This window comes from Zonotrichia albicollis, chromosome 4 (assembly GCF_047830755.1).
Source record: "Zonotrichia albicollis isolate bZonAlb1 chromosome 4, bZonAlb1.hap1, whole genome shotgun sequence".
Taxonomy (NCBI): Eukaryota; Metazoa; Chordata; class Aves; order Passeriformes; family Passerellidae; genus Zonotrichia; species Zonotrichia albicollis.
Window position 1 is genome coordinate 6,904,365 of NC_133822.1, and position 26,232 is coordinate 6,930,596.

The 26,232-nt window shown below is 40.8% G+C and overlaps 1 protein-coding gene across 6 annotated transcripts in view; it reads right to left on the minus strand.

Annotated features, from left to right (window-relative positions):
- USP6NL (USP6 N-terminal like) overlaps positions 1 to 26,232 on the minus strand; it is a 124,470-nt gene that overhangs the window by 61,019 nt on the left and 37,219 nt on the right. For 5 of the 6 annotated variants that reach the window (XM_005489264.4, XM_014268650.3, XM_074538730.1 and 2 more), the window contains 2 exons: positions 9,071 to 9,144; positions 6,533 to 6,615 (listed from right to left, as the gene is read on the minus strand). In XM_005489264.4, coding sequence (XP_005489321.2) covers positions 6,533 to 6,615; positions 9,071 to 9,144 — 157 coding nt within the window. Of the gene's footprint in view, positions 1 to 6,532; positions 6,616 to 9,070; positions 9,145 to 15,912; positions 16,110 to 26,232 lie in introns of those variants that run through there. The other variant, XM_005489263.4, reaches the window with a different exon arrangement.

A 26,232-nucleotide genomic window follows, 5' to 3' on the forward strand; every position in this document is an offset into this window, starting at 1 on the left:
TAGTACTTCTATTGTACCACTCCTCAGTCTTCAGGGGATAAAAACCCACTTGAACAACCTTGAAAAATAAACCTCCATTCTGCCCAGTCTCACCATGCTGATCCTGGAATATTTAGCACCATAACAGCATCTGCCACACTAAATATATATCCCCAGTTTCCATTTACTGAGCAGGTAGTAAAAGGAAAAACATGTGTAAAGTGAATCACCCAAGTCACACAAATTGTGACAATCTAAGTTATTGCTATAAGATAACAAGTATTAATATAAGTTAACACAAACCTTAATAGTAACAAGGTCTGCAAAGAACTGATATGGTGCAGGCTGAAGAAATAAAAGTATTCTTTAATTTTCTGAATGATGTCATGTCTGCTATGATTTTCACAGCTCATCACCAAAAGTTACCCAGAAAAATTCTGTTGCTGGCATTCATCAGGGAACAATGGAAAGAAGAAAGTTTTTGGGAAGTTGCAGTAAGTAAATTGCAGTTTTTTCTGTTATTTGTATTTCATAAATAAATATTCATGTCTGAACACTTAAAACACTTTCTACAGCAAAACACTTTCTACCTTCTGAAAATCTTCTTAGCTTTACTATTTCCCACAAGTATTTAGATCAGAATCTGTATTTCCCAATGAAGAGTAGTAAAATTTGGACTTTAGCTGTACCTGCCCCAAACTCCAAAAACTGATTTTTTTTTTAATTTTACTTAGAAAAAGAAAACTGTGATCTTGAACTGTTTTCTTGTAAAAGAAAACAGAACATCTCCTTCTCAGCTGGGTGGTATACAGAGAGAGAAATATAAAAGAATCAGCAAGAATATAAACACACAAGGATTGCTTTAAAAGACTAGATAACATAAATCCTAATTTACTGCTAAAAACGAAAAGGGTGGGACATTTTATTTTTTAAAAATATTTTTGCTTGGTCCCCAAATGGCTGAAAGACTGAAATCTGTATTCCAACAGGTACCAAAACAAATGAACCTGGCTGATATTTCTTCTTCAGGGGGATGCTGTTCAATGCTTTACAAATTTCAGTACAAAGCCCCTCAGGACCTGGAGTACATTGCCCAGGGTATGTTGGTGATGCTGCTCAGATTTGCCCAAATTTCAGCTTTCTGTGCCATTCTAGGAAGACACTGAGGCCATCTGGCTCATCCTGCTCTGACTTTTGGCCTGGTGCTGAAAGGGCCCAAAGAGGATCAGCTCTTTAAACTGCTGCTGACCTTTACAGTTGCAAAATGCTGCTCTCAGCTTCTCCCCTACTTCAGGATCAGGACAAAGTTTGGGCTGTTTTGCAAACTTCAATCAGCCAATGCTCTTGAGACCATTCAACCTAAACATAATGTGGGGCAGGGAATCAAGTTATTTTGTCCTTGTACTTAACCGCAGAGTTTAATAAATATAAAATAAAATATAAATACAAATAATAAACACAAAAATAAATACAAGGATATACTCATGAATATATGTTATATATTCGTGGATATATTCAAGGATATATTAGCAAATGTATGTGTTTCAACTACAGTCAGTTAAAGCTTAAATTCTTATTTACTTAAACAAACACTGGCACTTGAATTTCTTACTTTCTTTTACTGTCTTAAGACCTCCAATAATTTTTTAGCTATAAAATAACTCATAAAAATGTCACTTCTAAATAGACAAATCAATATAGACATTACATAAACTGTCAGTTTAAAGAAATAAAATACCTTTTAAAACATTCCTAGCTGTAGTAGGGAACTTGTTGTCACCCAAGGAATAAGGTATTTATTTTAGTAGCTTTTTTATCAATTCCAAAGCAGCACCAAATCAACTAAATAATTGCAGGAGGGGGAAGGGGGAATTCCCAGAGCCTGAGGCATTACTGGAATGCCTGCTATGAGCTTCAAGACACTCAGAAACTCCTCCAGGTCTTTCTTTTTCCCTGAATGTACTCCCTTATCAATGACTGCTGATAGAAAAAATGCAAACAGAAGTTATTTACAAGGTAAAGAAAAGGGCTGGTGAAAGAACAGCCCACACTGAAAATACTGAGGACATTTAAATTAAAACTTAGCCAGTTTCCAAGACAGGATAGAGAGGAACTGCTTTTTTGGGGGGTGCAGGGTCAACATTCATACAATGCTGACCAAAAAGATACAACATATCCAACGGGAGGGGGGAAAAAGAAAAACTGAGCAAACAAACCAAATTTTTTATGAATACCAAACACATTCCTCCTTTTTTCATTTCCAAAATCAGCTTAAACAGTTTTTGTTATGACTATCTGTGAAGAGATCTTAGGCATTTCTCCCATTCCTAAAATACTTGATTGCAGAATCATCTGTTACAGGCTAAGCCTTCTCTGAGCCCTGTGGGAGCCCCCAGAGAGGGATTGCTGGGCTTCCATCAGCTCCAGCACAGCTCAAAGCCTCCATCTCCAGTGCTTCCTAGAAAAAACCATCCCATCTTATCAAAATACTGGCACACTGGATATACAGACACTGGTGCTGGATTTCAGAGGGAAAAATGCTCATTTTCAAATTGAATGGCACTTTTCACATCAGCCTGACTGCTCAGCAGTCCTGCACTGTCATGTGGAATCAGCAGCAGGATTTTCACTGGAAAACAAATTGCACTGAATAAGGACCATGCCTGAGGCTTTTCTGGGAAGGGATATTGCTGCTTTTTTTATATATATTTTTAGATTTATTGGTAACCACATTGAGCTCGTATGAAACTGGTCTGCTCTGTCAATTCTCATGGTCATGACTAAGACAACACTGACGTGGGATTCTCTGAAAGAAACATTACAAAAGTTAATAGTTTTGGTGTTTTTTAATAGCCTATTCCATGTTATATGAATATTTATTTAATTGATGCATTAATTCAATATATTATTCCATGTATACCATATATATCAGGTGACATGTACACCATGTATATCTGCATTAATTAAGAGGAACAATATGAACTGGAAAGAGAGAAGAGACTCATGGAAGGGGATGTTGAGAACATGGTTGGAGTAGAGAAACACCATGTCAGGGTGGGGGAAGCCACGTAAGACACAAGGAGCAGAAGGAGAAAATAAGCAAGAAACCAGGAGCAGCAGAAAGAAGTCATCATGTGCAGGAGCTCCTGCACTGCCTGCCAGCTGACCAAAGGAATTGGGGTGATGCAAGGCTAACCCAGGACAAAAATCAAGAGAATTTTGTCCTGGAGGCAGAGGGGAGAGAGGTGTTTGCTCTGGGTGCCTGACACAGGGCTATGGTTTGGGGTGTTCCTAGCCAGCACCCAGGTCAGCAGCCAGAAAGTCATTTTACCTGGCAGTAAATGATGAGAAATTCTCCAAGTTGAGTCTGGTTTGCCTGCAACACCCCATGGCTTAAATAAACCACAAGCCACCACTTCCCTATGGCCTTGCAACAGTAGCTGGTAAAGGCCAAGTTTTCTCCAATTCAGCTAATAATGAGAGCTTCACTCTTCTGGTTCCTGCATGCCTCTACTGTACAATTTATGTTTGCAGTAGAGTAGCTCGAAACTGCTACAATTTAGTCAGTGCCACTGAACAAACTCCTCCTAGCTGCATTTTGTTTTGCACACTCTGCTGCTGAACATCTCAAGAGACAGTCCCCTTGGGCTCCCCACAGGTTATTTCACAGCTTAGCTTTGCTGGAAACCTTCTTCCTACATCCAACTTCCCTCTAAAACTTCCCTTTATTCATTTCAAATAAGTCTCAGTATTATAATGCTCTGCTACTTCTCACTGAATACACTTTCTTGTTCCCTAAATTCATTAAGTATTAACTCAGCTATATTTTTTTTGTTTTAAATAGCAATATTAATAACCTGTCCATACCACTTTCCTTTTAATATCCAAAGTTAACTAGAACATTCACATTCATTTGCAGAACTGCAAAATAAAGTACTGCAGCAAACAAATTAAATTGTGTTCTGAAGGCAGCAGCTACTAAAAATTTAGGACAATATTGGGTAAAGATGGACCTAACTCTTGTAAGCAGTAAATACTACATCACTTAGAGTTGACCAAAGATACCTCAACTGGAGCCTTATAAAGAGGTGAAGGTGACATATTTTACTTGGAGGGAAATGTTTCATCTGTTTCCAACCACAACCCAATTTCTCCACTGGTAAATAAAAAGGCACTTTCCCTCTACCTCTCAGTCCTCTGAGTTAAACCTGAACCCACATCTACTGGTATGGCAGGAAGACAACAGAAGGTTAAGTCTTCAGGTCCCTTAAGTTTACAAATTCCCAGTTTAACACACAAATAAGGACACTGGGACACCACAAGAATTGCAGATTGAGACCAAAACCACTCTTGAAATGTCTCCAACCTTTACATTCTCCCATATTCTACCCAGTGGCAAGTCACACATGCAGCCTGAGTGCTTCATTCCCTCAAAATTATCTTTTCTGCCCTATCAGCAATCAGCTGAACTTTGAATGGCCCCTTCACAGAGCCAAGGAAAGCTGCAAACAGGACACAGACAAGGAAAAATAGAAAACCACTGATAGTAATCAATGCCTATTGTACTTGAGAAAACAAGCCCTAATTTTGTATCAGGTTCCTCACACCCAGCACCCTCCTGACACAAAAGACACCTCTCTTAGTATTTTAAATGTCAATATAAACAAGATTACAAATCCCTGTAGACCTTAACAATGACACTAAGTTTGGTACTGCCCCAGATTTTGTTTTCAGTGTGCATCAGCCTGTCTGCTAACTTACACTGTAAACACTTGGGAGATTGTAGGGAATGATGGCTCTCAGGGATGACAAACTTCTGAGGTTTTTGGTACATCCTGCTGCATTTCAAATCTCATAGAACAGGAGTTTCCTTCTGTCACAGCAGGCCCAGTATGACAGCACACATGACCCAGACCATAGTTAAAATCTATAGTGCAATATAAATTGTCATTTCAGGGACAGACAGTTGATTTGTTTATCCTAATTATATTTCTTCTATTAGGAGAGATTTTGCTTCTCAGGAAAATAAAAACATCATTTGCAACACACTGAATTTCTCTTAAGCAATCATAAAGCAGCCCTGAGAGCACTCTCTGGTGAAATCTGCCCGGTAACAAGACATGGATAAGCCACAAATAGGCACAATTAGTGAAGAGATAATCTGCATACACTGTTAACCTGTACAGTCTTTATGTAATTTAAATCTTTCAGCTTTCTTCCCTTGAAGCTGACTGTATAGAGAATTAATTCTGTGTTGGTGAGTAAAGATGTTCCTGAGCAAGAGGAACATGTGGGTAATGACTGAACAGCAGCAGCAAGTGGAGAGGACCTGAGGAACAATCCTCTACACCTAACACATAAAAAATGGAAATATCACAATCCAGGTAACAGGAAAAGTTCAGGAGTCAGAGATGAACCCTGCAGTGGCTCCCATCACCTCTGCCCCAGAAATAAAATAACTCTGACATCCTTTCTCCATTAGGAATGCACGTGGTGCTGCAGCTGGGCTTTCCCCACACAAGGACCCCTCTGTGTGAAAAACATCTCTCTGAATGTCACACAGCAAATCAACTCACCCCAGTGAAGCACAGTCTGCAGGTAAAAATGACTCTTAACTGACAGCTTGTAAAAACAGTAATATTGAAAAAAGGAAAGAAGAGAAGGAAAAAAAAGTCCTCCAAAAAACAGAATGTAAACACTCCCCTTCCCAATACCATTAATTATATAGGTATTACTAACTTTTCCACTTATCACTGATTTTTCTGGATTTGAACTGCATTTCAGTATTCAAACAAAAATGCCAACCACCAAGAACCTCAGAGAGGCCTAACAGCATCAGAAGTAGCAAGTCAGCTTGTGTTCAGTTTCTGCAAGCTGCATATTTACATCTGCCAACCATAAAAACCCTAAAACAATGTAATACTCTAATCTTCTATTTGCCAAAAAGGAACAGATTATGTTACAAAGGAGGCACCTGTAGGGGAACTGCATGTGGCCTCTGGCATTTTCTGACTTAAAGTTGATTCAATATTAGGTTCCAAATCAGCAGAGACTTCAGTAAGGTTAAAAAATATATGAAGCCAAAATTTACTAAACTTTTATGGACTGAGATACACTTTTCTCATATACAACCACTGAGTAACCTTAATGTATTTGGATCTTTTTAAAATTAAACATTTTAACAAAATTTTTTATAAATCCTTCCAAAAACTTCAAGTTTGTTTACATCCAACTAAGTTATTCACAATGAAAACTTATCTTCAATTTAGCTTGGAATATGTTTTTTGTAGGCTATCAATTTTCATTCCCTAAAAAAAATTTTAAAACATTTCACTCCCTCTGCAAGATCAAATTACAGAAATAAAAACCCAGATAGAAACTGAATTGAAAAGCACAGTGAAAGATTATCCAGCAGTAACACTTACACAGCAGTTTCCAAAATATCTATTAAAGGCATAATAATACTTTCACCAAATAGATAATGCAATAAAGAGCCTGAATATTCATAGTAGCAAACTTTTAATCTTATTTTCTTTATAAGCTTGCTACTTACTGTAGAAAGCCAAATCTATCTGTGACTTTGTAAAGATGGTAGTCAGCATCTTCCCACGGTTCAATCTGAGCACCCTCACGTCCCTAAGGGGAAAGGAGAAAACAAAAAGCCAAATTATATTTTATGACACAATAAATAAAGACACATAAGGGAGCATTCAACCCCTGAAAGCATAACCTTTGGGACACTTTGGGACATGGTGGCAGGAGGTTAGAGGAGAAGGAGGAGGAGAACACCAGTCCTAACCAACCAAGATGAAAGAGCGGAACACCTATCCCAGCCCTGACAAACAGTATTTTCATCACAGGAAATCTCTCTTGGTCACTGCTATACACAAAATAGATTTTAACCAGAGTCACAGTAATCCCACACCTGCTGTTAAACTCCACAATAATGCATCAAGGTCCCCAGAGTGCCCTCTACTAGTTTCATTTCTCAAGTCCATCTTTCCTGAACAGTCACCTGCAAAAGCACATCCTGCAGACACAGTGCATGCTGACTTGCAGCAGCTGTCAAACAATGCAGCACTGAGTTTCCCCTCAATTATGCATTCAGGCATGTCCCATTCCTGCTCTCCAACTGCCAATCTTGCAAAGGCTTGCAGAAGTTTAACCACATTTCAGCTCTGCCTGCTTCTGCTGTGGGCTATGCTCAGGTTACTGCTGTGAAATCAGGCCACCGCTCAGAACACAAAGGGAATTGGGTTTGTGTGGCCTGGTTTCAGTAGCAGGGGGATCCAGGGGTAGCTACTCTGAGAAGCTGCTGGAAGCCTCCTCCACATCCAACAGAGACAAAGCCAGCTCCAGTAGGGACTGCCACTGGCCACAGCCCAGGCCACACTGGAGCAGCTTTGGGGGCAGAACCTGTGACCCCATGGGGGACCCATTGCTGGAGCTCCTGTGCCTGAAGGACTGACCCTGATGGAGGGACCGGTGCTGGAGCAGCTCACGAAGAGCTGCAGCCCATGGGAAGGACCCATCCTGAAGAGTTCATGGAGAACTTCAGCCTATAGGAAGGATATCCCCACTGGAAAAAGGAAAGAGTTGAAGGAGTCAAGCCCTCAAGCAGAAAGGATGTCACAGACATGTTTTATGAAAAATCCTTCCCTTAGGATTTTTTCTCCTGAGAAGCTGAGAGGCCTCAGGAACAAAATGTAAACATTGATTATCTGCTGCTGTGGAATGCAACAGGTGCATCTGGGATTGGTCTCATGTGGTTGTTTCTAATTAATGGCCAATCACAGCCCAGGTGTCCGGACTGTCTCAGTCAGCCACAAGCCTTTGTTATCATTCTTTTTCTATTCTTAGCTTAGCTAGCCTTCTGATGGAATCCTTTCTTCTATTCTTTTAGTATAGTTTTAGTATAATATATATCATAAAATAATAAATCAAGCCTTCTGAAACATGGAGTCAACATTCTCATCTCTTCCCTCATCCTAAGACCCCTGTGAACACCATCACAGAGAGAGTCACAGAAACCATGTGGGATGAATTGACCACAGCTCCCATTCCCCATCCTCCTGCACTGCTCAGGTGGAGGAGGTAGAGAAAACTAGGAGCAAAGCTAACCCCAGGAAGAAGGGAGGGTTGGGCAGAAAATGTTTTTGATCCAGTGTTTATTTTCTTATTGTCCTACTCTGATTTGATTGGTAATAAATTAAACAGATTTCCTCAACTCAGGTCTGCTTTGCCCATGACAGTCACTGGTGAAGGATCTGTCCCTGCCTTTATCCCAGCTCAGGAGCCTTCTGTTACATTTTCTCTCCCCTGCCCAGCTGAGGTGGCAGTGCCTGAGCAGCTTTGAGCAGCAGCTGGTGTCAGCCTGCCACACACAAGCAGGTTTTTCCTCAGTCCAAGGTGAGCCACTCATTTACTGGTGGTTTGCTCAGTGTGCAGTAATTCTGGGACATGAAACATTCCATGAACTCCACAAACAAGGCTATTGCTCTCTACTCCAGTGACTCTTAAAAAGTCCATAAGTGGTACAAAAATACCTGACTACTGTGTAAGCATTTTGGGAACATTCTGTGCCAAGCTTTTCCTGACAAGGGGTCCAAGAACAAACATGGTATGAGCAGGGATTTCTTTAGATCCTCACAAGATGAGAAACAATACAGCTCACTCATCTTTTACTTTTTCTGCTATGATTGCAGTATTTGTACTACCTTAACAAAAGATTAAATAAATTCAAAGTAAAATGAGAGTCCTTCTGATGTCACATATCTGTGAGATGTGTGAGCATCTGAGCATCCTCAAACACCCCACCTTCACTACTTCTAATACAATACACTCCCTGAAATGGTCCCAAAGTAACTTGCTATGCACCTGAAAAATGACTTGATTGAGTCATTATCCAGAATATCCCCCATGGAGAGAGAGCTTAATTCACAGAGAGGCCAGTGTATCATTAAACACCAGATTAGTACCCAACAGAGTATTTTAAACAACAGCTAGCTGGAATCATGATTCACTTTTTAAACAGACATATTATGAAGATTCATTATAAAATGTCTTATAAATGACTAAAAAGTTCACTTACTCTGTCATACTTGGCAACTATCTCTGCTCGTTCCTGGGCAAGTTTGACAGCAGCATCCTGCTCAGCATCTGCACCTGCAGAGGAATGAAAACCAGGTTATTCAGATTTTCTCCCTTGTGAAAAAACAACTGCAGCCAAATACTTGGAAAATTAACTTCAGGGAGACTGCTTCAACAGAGAAATGCCAAAACTGTTGTGTCAAAGGAAAATATGACCTTGGTACATGTCCTGAATATTGCTCAAAGCAAAGTACAGTTACTGCACAGTATCTTTGTTTGCTGAGTTTAGAATATTTCTGATTTTCCACCAATGTAGATATTAAATACAGTAATGAAATAATTCTGCACAACCCACTAACTGAAAGGCTGAAGAAAGTACTAAAGGCCACTAATTGGCAATTCCACAAACATTCTAATAGCAAAGAAAGATGAAACATTCACTACTGGCTTAAAACAAAATTGTGAAGTAAATACAGGATTTGTAGAGATTTTGGAATACTGAAGAAGTACTGCATGGTTTCTTGGAAATAGCCTACTTATTTCTCAGAAAACGGGGAAGGATGTCATTACAGTGTCAGAACTGCAACTTGGGCAACCCAGAGCTGGAATAAGTGTAAGGATATGACAACAGGAAGGTTGACAGGCAAAACCAAAAAAAACAGTGTGTGAGTAAGCACAGGACATGAGGACACTGCAGATGCAGCATTTACTACACGAGTGGAGCTCAAGTTTTGCTCAGTCCTGTTCCTTGAACAGAAACCATCTCTAGGAAATGGACAGGAACAGAGAGCACCAAGAAAGGAAAAGCTGTTATTCTGAATATCCAACAACAGAATGTACTTCAATATCCCAAATATATCAAACCCATGAGGTAAATCCGCTTTAATTAAGTTTGTGAAATATTTAAGCATTGAATTCTTTTGATTATTAAAAAGCAATGAACTTCAGATAAAGCAAGGTGTGAAAAAGGTTTAAAATATATTTCAATCTAACACTGTTACAAAAATAACTCCAAGTATGTGGGGTTTTTTCCCTATCTAGTTCATGGCAACATAATGAACTTCAGGAATTGTACATACCAACCATCTGGGCCATGAAATAGAAAAACAGATCAGATATTACAGTTTTCTATCATATGACATTAACACAATTATTTGTTCAAACCTGTGTTCCTTTAGTAAAGGTTACCTACATATTTCTCAACATTTAGACAAGAAGTTGTGCCAAGGAGGCCTTTTAAGCCATCTGTTAGAGATTTAACACGGTCTCTGCTTGTTTGCACTCCCCCTTTCTCCAGGGGAGCACTCAGAGAACCTCAGTATGACCCACAGAGACACAAGCACCAGCATTTGGACAACAGCACTGCCTGTCCAAGCTTCCCTAAGGGAAGGTCTGGCTGCTTCTTCAAAGCTTTCATTTATGATGCCCAGAAATCACACGTGGTTACCCTCACCTGGACCCCTCTGTCACCATTACATTACTTCTGTTTATTAAGAATACACAGAGCTCTGCCATTTTCTCCAGCATGCAGCAGAACCACCACACATGTATTTACACAGTATTTGAGGGAGAAAAAAAATACTAATTCAATCTGCTATATTTGGAAGCTTCACATCTCTAAGCTACCACACTGACAAATAATTTCCTCCCTGTAAGATAAGGGGGAAGCAGAATAATTTCATTTGCTCAGACTTTGGTGTGTCCAAGCAGGGCACTGCTCCTCCTCTGCTTTGGTGCTGGATCCTTTACTTCCTAAGCTGAAAGGGGGCTCAAGACACAAAGAAATTGGTCTCAGGTTTGCTTTTCTCTGTCACAGCTTTACAGCCAGGGCAGGGCTCTGTCACCCTGGCTGCCCAAGCGAGCTCTGAGCTCCCAGAGCCCTCCCCAGCCCTGTGACACCCAGGGGTGTGGAGAGCCTGGTTCACACATGGCTTAAAGAAAGAGGCCATGAAAGTACTCAGCTGAGGGAAAGATAGAAGCCTGCTGTAAAGCGCAGCCTTTCCCAGGCTTGATTCTGTAAATAATTAAGGTTCTCAGCCACCTTTTATATAAATAACAAGATTCTCAGACCATTCTGCCCTTGGCTGCTACTGGGAACAGACGGCCGGTCTGGGAACAGATATGAAGGTTTTGAGAACCTTTCATATCACGGTGAGAACACTGATCTTGGTTTCAGTAAACTAACTTCAGGTATTGTAAACAAAAGGAGGAGCTGAAGTTTTCTCTACAGCCTATCAGGAGCTCAGATTTTGCAATATGCATGAAGTGAATTAACACTGCTATAAAAAGTGCCTGGTTGATCAATAAATCAGAGTCAGATGCTGACCAACAAAGGTGGGTCGCTCCCTTCACTTCAACACAGGGGCACAGACACAGCCCCACAGCACTGCCAGGGCGCTCCAGCACTCCCCCAGCACAGTTACCACCCTCTGGTTCCTGATCTTTACTGGTGGACACAGTGTGTCTGCTGAACTGACAATGTCCACTAAAGCTACCAAAGCAACACAGACACAAAGCAGTGGGTGAAGCTTTGTTTTACTTTCAAAGTGAGAAGACAAAGGAATTGTAACCAAAATTAAATAGTGTTTCCTTCTGTAAAACAGATCTGTGCTTACAGCAAATCTTTACAGAAGACTAATTGTGAGTTTTTAAAAAATAAACTTTTAACTTCCTCAGAAACCTGACATTCCTTCAGCAACTTCAAGTACTGATTGACCCAAATCTCCACTTCTCCAATGGACCGCTCTGGGGAAAAGCTCCCTTGTGTAAAGTTTAAACCTCACCTGCTGCTGAGCTTCATGAAATAGATTAAAAGTCCTATCATTAATTTCCAAGTAGAAGAGATCAGACTGAATTTGAGAAAGAGTGAAAGAGTGTGGCTGAATATAAGCAGATATTGTATAACTGCTTATATATAATATAAGCAATATTGTAATACACAGTAGTCAATACATTGACATAATACGTAGCTGATACATTTTTAAACAGAATTTAAAGTGGTTTCTATTTTTATTGTAAAATGTGCTCAAAAGGACATGCATAGATCTTCAAAGACAGACAGAATAACAGTGTAAGCTGAAAAAAGTTGAAACCTTTGCTTAAAAGAATGCCAAACTGTATTTGCACCAGAAAGCAAGTTCCTGATTTATGCTGAAAACATGGCCATGGCTTACCATGCCTTCCTCTGCATAAGCAATGTGTGAATCAAAGTTTGGCATGTTCTGTGTCTCATGACAATTCAATTACATTTAGTGTGTAAATTATCATATTCATTGCCTTTAAAGTAATCCTCTTTGCTTTCTGCCAGAATCATCTTAACCTTCCAGCTGCACTGAGATAGTTCAATGTTTCATTAATCCATCCATACTGAAAACCCAGAAAACAGCTTGAGATGGGAGCAAGAGCTTTTATTTTGGGAGATAAGCATTAAACATGATTTTTCTTAAAGGAGGAAATATTTAAATACCTCCAACTTTAAAATTTTAAATTGATTCCTGATAAAGTAAAAGCTAAATATGGGAACAAGAAAAATTCTTTGGCACAAAAATGCATCTCTATGAAATTGAAGACAAATAATTTGCATTCTAAAGTCTTATCAGTTTTGTTCAGTGTTATCTCAGTGAAAGCTGTTAAAAATATTATACAAGTTTGATTAAATTTACAAATTAAAAGTTAGCATTATAGATTATACAGGAAACAATGCCATCACAAATAAGGTTAACATTAATATATTGTCAATTAATTAGTACAGAGAACTGATTTGAACTAAAACATGGGAAATATATTAGCAATGACCTGATGATAAATTCTGTCAACAGTGGCATGTTAAACAGCACTTTCAAGTCCCCCCAAAATCAGACAGGCTTACAAGGTACAAGCAGCTGCCATTAGTGACATTTAACAGCAAAACAACAAATCCAAGTAAAAATAAACACTAATAAAGAAAAAATAAGGTTGTAGCCTACACATAGATGCAAAAATTAAAACCTGAATTTTACTGAAACTTCTCAAGGATAGAGATTTTTGCAAGAAACAGAGATATGGTTTCATGATCTGATCACTCTTGCTTTCATGACATATCTCTCTTCTGTTCCACATGGATGAAGAGTAGCTGTGGATGGAGTCCCTACAGACACCACAGAATCTTGACCCAAACACCCCTATAATCCACCTAAACATGTATTTTAAGGGGGAAGAAGGGAGAAAAAATTACAACAATGTAATTTTGTATTCATTTAAATCACTGAGCGAAACACTGAGGATCCCTCTTGCACTCCCTGCAGTAACTCAGATTTCCAGAATAAAGGAGGGGGAACTGGCAGGACTATCTCTCATGTTTCCAGCAGCCAAGAAGGAGCTGAACAGCCTGTGACAGCCCGGCAGCAGCTCCTGGCTGGGGTGGCTACCACAGAGCCCACAGTTACACCTGGCCTTCACCACAGCCTGGCAGAACTCAGCTACTGTGAGGGAGGAATGGCCAGAAGACAGTAAAACACTCTTCTTTCCCACAAAAAGAGAAGTTCCTGGTCTACAAGGTTTATTAAGTACCTGTATTTTGAATTGTTTGTCTAAGCCTGCATGGCTTCTAATCCTGTTCAGAAGTGCAAACCAATAAGGCACAGCCTTTTTTCAGGTGATCTCCATGTACAATCCTCACATCTCTAGTCCCTACAAAGGTAGGCATATAATTTATAGGAATGGTCTTTGGGGTTACTTTAACTCACTGAGCTGTTCTCTCTGAAACAGCCTAAAAAATGACTAGGCTGTACCTCTGTACCTCACCTGGCAAAGGTAACAACCATGGAGGAGCTCCCTCATGAAGGCAGTATGAAATGAGAACCACCAAGAGCCCCAGTGAGCTCCTTACACTGAAGGAGCGGTAGGTACAAGGTACATTGCAGTGCTCATGCATCAGCAGCAGTATAATAAACTGCCTCTTACAGATGTGCCATAAATTTAAGAAGAATCACAGATTTGTTTAGGTTGGAAAAGACTTTTAAGATCATTGAGTCCAACCATTAACCCATCACTGCAGAGCCCACCATTAAACCATGCCCCCAAGCACCAAGTGCTTTTAAATACTTCAAGGGATGGTGACTCCACCACTTCCCTAGGCAGCCTATTTCCAGTGCTTGAGAACCCTTTTGGGAACAAAATTGTTCCTAATATCCAATCTAAACCACCTCAATGCATCTTGAACTTGTTTCATCTCATTCTGACATTTGTTACTGCAAGAAAAGCCAGTCCTCACCTGTTCTCATTCTCTGAACCTGAGAGAAGCAGTGAGAGAAGCAGTGAAAAAAATGATCACAACAATTCTTATCTCATTTGCTGTGCCTGTGTTTGTGCCAAAGTAGAATGCAATATGGAGATTGTTTATCCAAAGTGATGGTGTTTTGTTTCCTTGGCCTATCAGGGCTCTGTGTGTGTGTGTGTGTGTGTGTGTGTGTCGGGACTGACGGCTGACAGTCACGAGAGGAGGGCAGTTGAGTGTTTGGCAAATTCAGTTTAGATACAATGTAATATAGTGTAATATAATATAGAATAAAATAGTATAATAAAATAATTAATTAGCCTTCTGATGTTATGGAGTCCTCCTCGTCTTTCTCCCCCTTGTCAGGGTTGCCTTGCTTTCCAATTCCCACCTGGCTACACCGTCCTGGTAGGGAGTTGTAGAGAGCAGTAGGTTCCCCCCCTTGAGCCTCTTTTCTCCAGGACAAACACCGGCAGCTCCCTCAGTCACCGTGCACAGGACCTGAGCTCCAACCCTACCACAGCTCCGCTCCCTTCTCTGGACACACTGCAGCACCTCAATGTCCTTTTTGTCACAAGGAGCCAAAGCTGACCCCAGGATCTGAGGTGTGGCCTCATCAGTGCTGAGTACAGGGGACAATCCCAGCCCTGGTCCTGTGGCCACACCATTGCTGGCACAGGCCAGGATGCCACTGCCCTTCCTGGCCCCTGGGCACACACTGGCTCAGGCTCACCCACTGTGGAGCAGCACCCTCAGAAGTGATGCCTCCTTCCATGGGGCTCAATATACCAAGAGCATCCTCTGCAACCTTATCCCAAATTCTGAAAAGTTATTTCTTCCTTTTTTGTCCTTTAACCCACCATCAGTCTCACCAACTGCAGAGCACTCCGAAAACCCCAAAAGAATTGGAAATGTTACTTTGTTTCCCATTACTTTACTAAAATTCTTGCTTGTTTGCACATTACACATCCCACTGCTCAAAGAGCTGCACTGGCACAAATTCCTGTGTGCAGGCACCACCACCAGCTGCTATGCATCTACACATTCAAAGCACATATCAGAACAATAAACAAACTCTCTGGTCATAGCAGAGAGTCCCTTAAATACTCAGGCTGTTTATTTTCCTTCCAGTTCATTCCCATAAACAACGAAATAAAAGCCATGACGTACACTTAATATTATTTTGCTGTGGGTACACCATGTTCAAAAGGAAGAATCTTGGTAAATACCTGCACATCAATACTCCAAACTGCTCTGAACAAAAGGGATTGAGCATCATTTATTATACTTTCTCCTCATGAAAAGAGAATTTCTAAAACAGAGAAGAGCTTTTAACATAAAATGAACTGGTTAGTTAGACCAGTTAGTTAACTGTTAGTTAAAAACAATCCCTTTCGCATAGCAACACTTTCTCTGAAATGTTATTTCCAGAAGTTAACCGAGTTACATTTCTTCCACCATTAAACATAATTATATTCCGTAGATATTATTAGTTTAAACTCAGTTATCAATAATTTGAAATGAGAGATAATAACAGCACAATGTAAACAATTAAAGACCAGTATATAAAATTTTACACAACACTTTACCAGTCTTTAGACTGTCATTTTCTTCCCAGTCCTTGTAGAGTTCTGTTTTAGTCTTCATGAAGTAAATCTGTTTGCTTCTACACCATATTCTAAATGAGCTTATCAGAAATGACTGGGGGAAAGTTCTCCTCCTCCACTTGCTGCATTTGCTGCACACAACTGAGGCACTTGACACGTGCTCCTTTTTCCAGACACAGCCCCTCTAGAGCTGCAGGAGCTGCAGGGGCTGGAACAAAGCTGCCGTTTGTTAATGCCGAGTGTCATGAAGGCACCACGCTGGTGTTCTCCAGCCCAGCCCACAGCCCTGCATTCCAGCCCATAATAAACAAAAGGATTTGAACAAACAGCCTCAGAGGCCAGGGCTCCTGTAACACATCACTGTTCTGCTCTTGGGCAAGAATTCTTACTGGTGTTTTCCAAGTGCTGCAGGAAAAGCGTTTTACTGAAAGGACTTACTTGAAATGGGGCTTGAAGTACCATTTCCTGGCTTATTACCTAAGAAACCACAAAATTAGGTAACTCGAAAAAATACAGTTTAGATTTCTGTAACTGGCATTCCCTACGTAAAGGATGGAGATTTTACATATTTTCTGATCATAATTCCTTTACTCTTCAAGATATCTTGGGAACTTGAAATACCCAGGACGTCAGAGGCTGACAACAACATTTTTGTTGATAAAAGTACAAAAATCCAGGAGTAAAACCTGAAAAACAGATTTCTGTACCAAATATCCCAGAACAAACACACAAAGTCATTCTCCTGCACAGACTTTAGGCCCTGCCATGCTCTCTCACCCTGCCATTCTGCTGCTCTGTGATGCCTGCAGCCAGGAACCAGCCAATTCCATATCCCAACCTCAGCAAGTCAGGGCACACACACTACCAGACACTTTGTGAAGCCAGCTGAAAGATGATCAGTGGCACTGGCACAGGTTACCAGGGAGGCTGTGGAATCTCTCTCCATCCTTGGAGATGTTCATGGGGTGTCCTGGGCAAGCAGCTCTGCACAGCCCTGCTTGAGCACTGATGACTTTCAGAGGTCTCTTCCAGCCTCAACCCTTTTGTGGTTTTCTTGCACTCAGAGAAGTGTTAAAATGCCAGGAACAGGAGATCTGATCAAGTGTGTTGGACTATTCTTTTTTCCCCAGAGACTGAAAAAAGAACAGTTCCTTCAATTGTTGTAACCTTCCTCCCCATATCGCGTGGTAGAGCACTGAGCCTGGAAATGAGCAGCAGCTCCTTTGTCTTTACCATGATTGCTGCTCATGGATCCCACCCAAGCCCAGGTGTCAATAGTTTAGTCTCTGGAATCACTATGAGTTTACACTAAGCCAATGCCATGTCCACTACCAGGCACATTTCCCTCAAAAGCAGCATTTTCTTACTGCTGACACACACAACAGCAATCCTGCTGCTACACAGAAATAATCATCTTTCCTTTGCTCATAACAGAGCTACTGAACTGAAACCAGCTACCTTCTGTTTCCTTATGTGTGAGCATATTTGTGGTGAGGATGGCAAGAACTCACACACAATGAACACAAGCATTTGTCCCAGGTTAACTCTCTCACCCTCTCACCACTTGACAACAATTTGCTTTTTAACATCACTGCTGCATCACAGACAGCAATAAGCCACATTACTCTCTCACACACACACACACACATATATATATACACACACACACTATAACTGTACTAGAGATCTATACTGATACCTCTCTTATGTCTCCCAAGTTTATCATGTCTGATTTTGTGGGTGTTTTCCAATAGACTTAGAAAAGGTGAGATTTTGGCTTAACTGAAATTTCTCTCCATTCCAAAGAAAATAAAAAAGCTGAAAGATAGAGTAGAACGCTTTGGAAAATCAATATATTGCATTATGCTCTGCACTAAAAAAAGCCCATTGCAACAGCAAAACACATGCACTCTCCCCCTCTTAATAACCAGCATTCAGAATAGACACTATTGTAGTTCCACAGCATGAGGAGTAATGAGTGAAAAATATCAAAGGAAAGATTTAACTTCTCTGAAGAAATGTGACAGAACTCTCATTGTAATGAAAAATCAAGTTTCACTATGGTAGAACTCTTGCAGTTTTGCAACATCCCCTATGAGACACTGCATGTTCACCAATGGGAAATGGTCACTTTGGAAATCAGTAGAATTAACTGCTACTAAAAACCCTCTCAAATCAATTTTAAAGTGATCTCCAAAGGACTCAAAGCAAGAGCAGGGAAATCAAGGCAGCCTTGCTAAGCAATACTCCACAGAGTGTCAAAACATGAAATGAGAATTTAGGAATCTATATATCCCATAAAATTTAAATCAAATACTTTATCTTGCTTTTAAGCAAAAATGGACTAAAGGGCTTACAGAAACTCTACCAATATTAATCAGTTACTGCAATATGCCTATCTTTTTATTTTTAATAACATAGCCTATTAACATTTCTAGTTAATGGAACAATGAAAGTACAAAACTCAGAGTAAAACAGAAAAAAGAATATACTCCAATAAAATAGAACTTGGCCATTTAATTAGTACTAATTTGCAATTTGTTTTTCTGTGAGTTTCATGTAAATAATTAAACCTTAAAACTAGATCACTCCATCAGCAATACCTACACCAAACCAGCTGGGAGCTGCAGTTGGAGTTCTCATGTCATCACCTCACTGCTGAGCCTTATGAAAGTTCCCACAAGGGTTACAAAGTGGAGTGACAAGATCTGGCAGGGCTCTGCTGTAATTCCATTTCACAAAGTGTTGTGTGCAGTCATGAGCCAGAAGGTAATTAATTTGCTGAAGGTTAACATAATCAGTTGCAAAGCCAGAAGAAACCATAATTGCCAATTTTCAACAAGCTGTACTGAAAAGAGTAAGCCCAATTTCGAACAATGCTCCTTTCTTGAAAGAAAAAGAGGACAAAAGCAATGCACAACCCACCCTCGTGCCCCAACCTCTGTCAACACAACCTGAAACATTTATGTCAGCTCTTAACAGACTTCAATGTAAAAACTCAGGCTGGGTATAATTTGGGGCTTGCCAGTATGCAAAGACTGGTCTGACTTGTGCCACAACCAGCTAATGCCTTATGTCTGAGCTGAAGTCACCCTTTGTTCTTCTCCTCCCAAGGGTGTTGCTGGTATCTGGCCCTTTCATCAGGATTCTTCTCTTCCCTCAGTGCCATGACAGAGCAGCACGGCGGCCACAGAGCAGTGGTCACTCAGCCACACGTTTGTTTGTGTGTCAGGAGATGCAAACCCTGCAGAGCTCAGCCCTCCCAGCAGCTGCTGCAGCTCCAGGGGACACAGCGAGCCCTGGGTGTGACACAGGTGCCACCCCAGCAGCCATGGGACACAGGGACACAGCCTTCATGGAAAAACACAGCAGCTTTTCTACTACTGCAAATCATTTTATGCTCTTCCATGAAAAGACTGCATTTCTTAGAACTCCTGCTGTGGCTAGAACTGATCCCACAGTAACATAAAATCTGTTTCATCTACAGCTCATGAGTATTACTCCCACACTCCTCCTGAAATCCATGACCTTTCCCAGCCCTAGCCTTTACAATTATGTCTTAATAAAATATGCTGCAAATCATCTGCTGCATTTATGGGAAGATCAAACACTTGACCTAAGAAACAATATTGACAGATGAAAAGCAGAAATATTTCAGGAATTTTACTCTCAACCTAATATAACTTAAGGCATACTTTTACACCAGTGGCTTTTCAGGTACTAGTTATGATTAAATAAGCAAATTTAGTTGAAAATGCCCTTTTTTTTTTTTAATTCCTTGCACTTTTAAAGTATATTATACCTGCAGTTCCCAGAGGCTTTTGAGAACTAAAATATCCCTTCTGTACACTGACACTGCTCATACTTCTTTTAACCAAGACAGGCTACTAGGCACACAAGCAAAACCATCCTTCAGCAAGACTGAACGTAGCAGTTCTCTGCAATAAATTTCTTCTTTGCTTTCCCAATGCCATATATCAGGATGACATATAAAATATTTTTTCCCAGCAACATAAATCAAAATAACATTGAAAAATTCTCCAAAATGCTGACATTATTTCCAACATAATTTCAGATTTCCTGTTTTGTACATCATAATTAGTGATAGAATACGAATGTTTTCACAGCACTAAGATTTGCCACATCAATTTAAAGAGTAAAATGGTTCTAATATTTTCAATTCTAACACAAAGTAGAACATTTCAAAACAAGAGCTATGCTTCCCACGTTAACAGACTTATATTTAAGTAGTCAGTTGCCACACTGCACTAATTATGTTAAGTCTCCTGATTAATCATTTTTCTCTCCGCATTAGTCAAAATTAATGAAGCAAACAATAATTATATTTTAAGATTCAGCGTTAATGATGTGAAGGCTATTCCCAGTTTAAAACATCACCAAGACAACACTCATACAGACTCTGGATGAAGTTTTTTAAAAGAGGGAGGTTCTTAATTTTTGAGGAAGCTAGAGAAGCTACAGGTTTCTAGTTACAAAATTTCATTGATATTGGTATCACTTTATACTGGCTCAAATAAAGAGAATTGTTCTACACAGATGAGCTGTGAACACACTGACACAGCCACAGTCCAGCTCATCATTTAATTACACAGCCGATTTAACTGATTACAACAGGAAGAAAAGGAGGGTTTGTTTTTGTAATACATGCTATTCTGCCACGTAACAAGACTAAAAAGCTCCAAGCCAGCTCAGAAAAACAGCAGCTCTGACTGAAGGTGGCAGGAGCAGAACCTGGACAGCCCACGGGGATGCAGCAGCTCCCCAGACCTGCCCAGCGCCTTCAGCCCAGGGCTGGCACTGAGCTGCTGCTCAGCTCAGGCACTGCCCAAACCTTGCTGGCCCCACATGAAACTCTGGAAAAGGAAGTGTTCACAAACAAGCAACACATGAGCAGCTCCTGAAATCACCACATTTTACTCCCCAGCTGCACACATCCTACCACCCTTTGACTTTTCTGCCTTCTCCTGGAAGACACAACGTGAAGCACACGGGGACGAGTCCTTGCCCAAAGTGTGAGAGAACCTCCCTGCAGCCTCTGCTCAGAGCTGAACTTGAGCCTCCCACGGGCTGAGCTGCTGCATGGGGAGACCTCAGCATTCATTTTCAAGCTGTAAATTCAGTTTCAGCCCAATACACAACAAGAAAATAAAATCTTAAATATTGTGAAAGTTTTGGCAGGATGAAAAACCATTTCTTGCTTTATTCCAGTGTCCTGAGTTGGAAGATGTGTGTATTCTATTTGCAATCTGTTGAGGGGGGAGCAGTTATCATCTGTTTATTGGGTAGTTTTCTTTATCTCTTCCACAATCAGTCCTCCCTCAGGGAAATATCTTCTGTTAATGGGGCAGTGAGTGTCCCTGCATGACTGATAAAATTCCATCATCCCACTGGGAGATGCTCTGCCCAGGGGGAGGAGCCAAGCATTCCTACCTGGATACAATCTGACAGAGAAGCAGCCTTTTCCCACTGCATTCCCTGGAGAGCAGCTTTCTTCTCCACTGGATTCCCAGAGGAAGACCAGGCCCATCTACAGCAGCACTGAACCTTCAGAGGAAAACTCCACCCTTGTACAGGATCCCTGCTCCCACAGAACCACAGCTGGCACTGCAGGAGGGCTGAGCCACCATGGGATGGGACTGCTGCCAACACCCTGACCCACAGAGTGCCAGGTCATATTCTAATTCTGTCATTTTCCATTTCAAGGAAGGCTCCTGCCTTCCTTAACAAACACCTGCCTTTTCAAACCAAGACATCCAGCAAGAGCACGTTACACAAGCTCCACCAGTTAGTACAGGCTGCTCGGCAGACTGCTGTGATCCACACCAGAGTGTGGATCTTGGGCATCCCTCCATCTACCACTGGGATACACTGAAGGAACAACCAAAAAGCACAGAAACAGTGAGAGGAGCTGCAAGGCCCTTCTGTTCAACTTTAACTATAATCCTAACATACTTAAAGCATTTCACAAAAAAATAAAAATACTGAGTTACACACTAGAGCGCAGTTCACCATTGCTGAACAGCTTTCTTCAATTACTCTGTCTCTGAGCTATTCATCTTTGAGCAGATAAACATTTTAACTGCAGTAATAACACCTTAAGTACAAATAGGATCCTCTAAGGGAATCCTCTGAAAAGTCTGAATGGCACCAAGAAGCTCCTGTGACACTAAACCTTCTCTTGGTGGCTCTGTTATAAGCTTGAGTAAGTCCACAGGAAGACATCAAGGCAAATTTAGATACCTGCCCTCTTGTATCAGTCATGTCTACACAGCATGGAGCTGAATAACTGGCAATATCTGTCATTAACTTAAAAATTAAAATGACATTTAAGACAGGGAAAGAAGTGCTGAAATCCCCTCTGAACATCTGAAATAATTTTAAGTGTCAGGCAGCAGTAGATCCATGTTTTTAATGTTTATAAAGTGGTTATAGGAAAGGCTGGAGGAGTAAGAGACAACCAGATGAAAGGTTAACAAGTTTGTCAAATGGCAGCAGAAATGGGGGAAGTTTCTTCATCTCTGCCATGAGAAAAGGAAGTTAGTGGTAGACAAGAAGATTCTGTTGTTTTCAGTTTCACTGACTGAGGACTGGTAAACAAAACAAAGTAAACAGCCCTGGCATTTCCCATGCAAAACAGGAATTAGGGCTCCAAGACTGTCCTGTGTCCTGGTCCCAGCCTCAGCAGAGCAGCTGCAACAATCCCAGTGCCATACCCACCAAACCACAACCAGGTTCCATTCATGCTGTAATCAGCAATACCAGTATGAATCTGTTTGCCTCACCTAGTTTGCATCAGTTAAAACCTTTGTCAATACAGAACAACTTCAGAGTTTGGATAAAACAACCCAAAAGTAGGGAGAAAGGGGAAGAAAAAAGATCACAAACTTTCTGATTGTGTATCTACAGAACACTGTACCAGTAAGAAAAACCTTCTGCCTACGTTAGATCCATCACTTTTATTTTTGTTTTTTTGCTAGAGGAAACACCAAATTAGATTTTAGATGTAATGTATCTCTAAAACTTAGGAGAGTGTGCCAAAAAATGTCTTGGTTTTTTTCCCCAACCTTTGACTCCAGTTAATTACAGACAATACTGAAATGTCAGCACCACTGAGAGGCAGATATAAAGCTGTAGTAGAAAAAGACCACAAAATGAAAATGAAAAGGCATTTGTTTGAATATTTGATTTTAAAGGACAATACAGAGTCAGAACAGAATTTTCCAAAGAGGTTATAAATCACCTTCAAGTAAGAGATCACAGCAAGAGGCAGCATTTGGCTCATTCTTTGGATATTCTGAAAACATTCAACAAATATCCAGTGTTGATGTAAAATGATAATTGTTAATTTATACTGTTGTTGCACAGAAACAATAACTTTAATAATCAGTGCATTAACAGGCATATCAGTAACACTTTCTTTTTATTGGCTTAGAACAAGATAAGCACTGAGGTACTTCAGTAATACAAACCCACCACGAAGCTTTCAATGCTACTTCTCCCAAAATCAGCACTTTTATTTCAGTACTGATGCAAAATGAACTGCAAACACATGCTGTGAACACCTTAACAAGTTCCTACTGCAAAACAAACATGATGTTAATTCTAATTTAAGCCTTATACACAGCCATCAAGAAAAAAATCCATTTGTTTATGCTGAAGTCAATAATGCACTGAACCTACTAATGATGATCTGCTTTAAAACCACTACACTGTGTTAAAGAAAAAAGCCAAACCAAAGAAAACCACCCATAACCCAGAAAAATCTATTTGTCACAGATTCTCATATCTCAGCAGAAAAGCACCTGAAATTTTACGAAGGCAGTTTGAAACTCACTGAACTGAGAAAGTCTGCATCATCTAATACAAACACTGATGCAGTACTATGGAAATCCCTGTTCCAGTTTATCAGCATTAGCTCTAGGACAATAAACAAATGAAGCCTTTCATGGATTCCAGTCCAGCCCATATAACCTATTTCATTCCCAACAGATCCCTCTCAGCCTCTGTGAATTTCACATCCCCCACAGAATCAAACCCCCAGCAAGAGTCACAGCTTGGCTGAGCCTGCACCCGGCAAACAGGATCCTGTCCCTGGGAAAAGCAGAGCCACTGCAGAACCTGCCCTAGGGCAGGCATGAGCTGCTCTCTGCACCAGAGAGAAGGAGGAACAGCACCAGCTGGGATTTAAACACACACCCACCCACTGTCTGCTGTGCCTCCAGACGTGCAATTAAGATTTTCAGCACTGAGGGGAGGGTTCAAGTTCTCATTTGTGCAGCTCAGATGGACCAGGAGCAACAGGGCTGACTGGTTATCCAGGCATGAGCCAAACAACCCCCACAGGACAACAGCCTTGAGCTCTAAAACCTGAGCTGCAGAGAGAAAACTTAGATGTCAAAGCTCTACATGAGCCTATATGGCCTTTAAATCCTTTTTTTGACTTGGAAAGGTAGAATGGTCAGGCAGGAAACCTTCCCGTGAGGGAGGGGCAACACTCATTTTGAAATCTACTGACCTCACATGGAAATTCTGCAAATTCATCACTGAAGTTTTCATCAGTGAAGTTAAACTCAAAATTACTTGCAAGGGAAAAACGAATTTTGGTTATGACTTGTGGCTCCCTCTTACAGCTGAAAACATTTCTTCAATACATGTTAAAATGACAGCTTTGCATTTCTAATGTTACTACAAGCAAAGCCAAAGCCTGTTGTTGAAGCAAGGAACTGTAATGCAGCAAACCAAAACCATCTCTGTACACATTTTCCTGAAAGGTCAAGCTAAGGATGGGAAACAAAGAGGATGAACTCAGTGAATGTTCCTTCAGTTACAACATTTTGGAAGGATTAGGAACTATCATTCCAAGGGCTTCAAACTGGCTGAAAATCCAACAGCCTTTCATCAACTCTTCCCTCTTCAGCAGATGTACAGTTGTCATCTATCACACAAGTCTGAAAGTGAATGAAAACAACCAAATATTTCTCCTGTTTTAGAGCTTTCTGAAACCATTCAATTTAACAACAAACTCCTTGTTGTGACAGCAAGTTCTTGAAAGAATTTACAAACAACTCAATCTCTCAAGGCTGGGGAAAAAGAAGAAATATAATCTTCAACTTGTTTTACTATAGTCCACACTAAAGACAACAGCTTTTAGTGTGCATTAGTCACCAGCATGAACCTTACTCTGCTTAAATAATGAGCAGAATTTCTACACTTTCTCCTTCTCTAGCTCACTTTATTCCTTGGCAGAGAAAAATCCAGGGGTGGAACGATTAAACACTATAAAATTACTCACACATACTCTATTTGCCACCACCCACTGTTTTGGAAGAGCACACAAAGCCTAAGCACTGACAACAGGAACCAGTGGTTCACATTGCTGTGATATCATGTGCTGTAAATGTAGAAAAACAAAAGCATCAGAGAGTACTTTGTACTGAGGTACAAGAGGCTGCTCAATCCCAGGGTAGCAGTCAGGCCACCTCAGACACACTGATGACAGGTTTCTCTGAAAAATAAGTCAGCTGCACACCCTGGGGAAGTTCTCTCTCAATTAAAACAGTATCACAAACAGCCATCGTCCTTCAGGTGCTGCTGAGCCCAGGTGGTGTTTCACTGAATCACCAGCTCCACAAAGACTCAGGCACTTTTTCTCAGATAGACAGGATTTTAAGCAAATGCACAAAACAAATATATGGATTTGAAACTCAGCTAATCAGCCTTTGCTAATTAAAAACCTTTGGTGGGGATGCAATGAGAGGTTGTCCCCTGTTTGAGAGGCACAGATGGGGATGCAGGTGAAGGCTGCAGCACCCAGAGCTCCAGGGCTGAGGAAGGGCAGCCCAAGCACTGCTCAGCTCAGACACTGCAGCCCTCACCCACCCTGACACACAGCAGGGCAGTGCCCTGTGTCACTGCTCTGGGGATGTAACACCTCCCAGACTCGACAAGCAGGGGTGAGAATTCACAGCTCACACCTAATGACAGAACAAATGCACACAATAAGAGGATACAGAAAGCAGGGGGGAGGAAGTGTGATGTTTTAGCGAAGCAATGACATTTTAAGAGGATGATGTACCAAATTGCTAGAATAGAATCAGCTGTCAAGTTAAAGCATGCAGAAATCACCATCAGTAAGGGGTATGGGATTACAACATTCCATCAAATCTGAGTACCAATCTTCCCACCACCTTGCACCTGTATATTACATCAGCACTGTCTGGGAGCTCTCTGCTTACACAAGCAATGCTGAAATGACAGAAAAAAAAAAGTAAAAAAATCAAA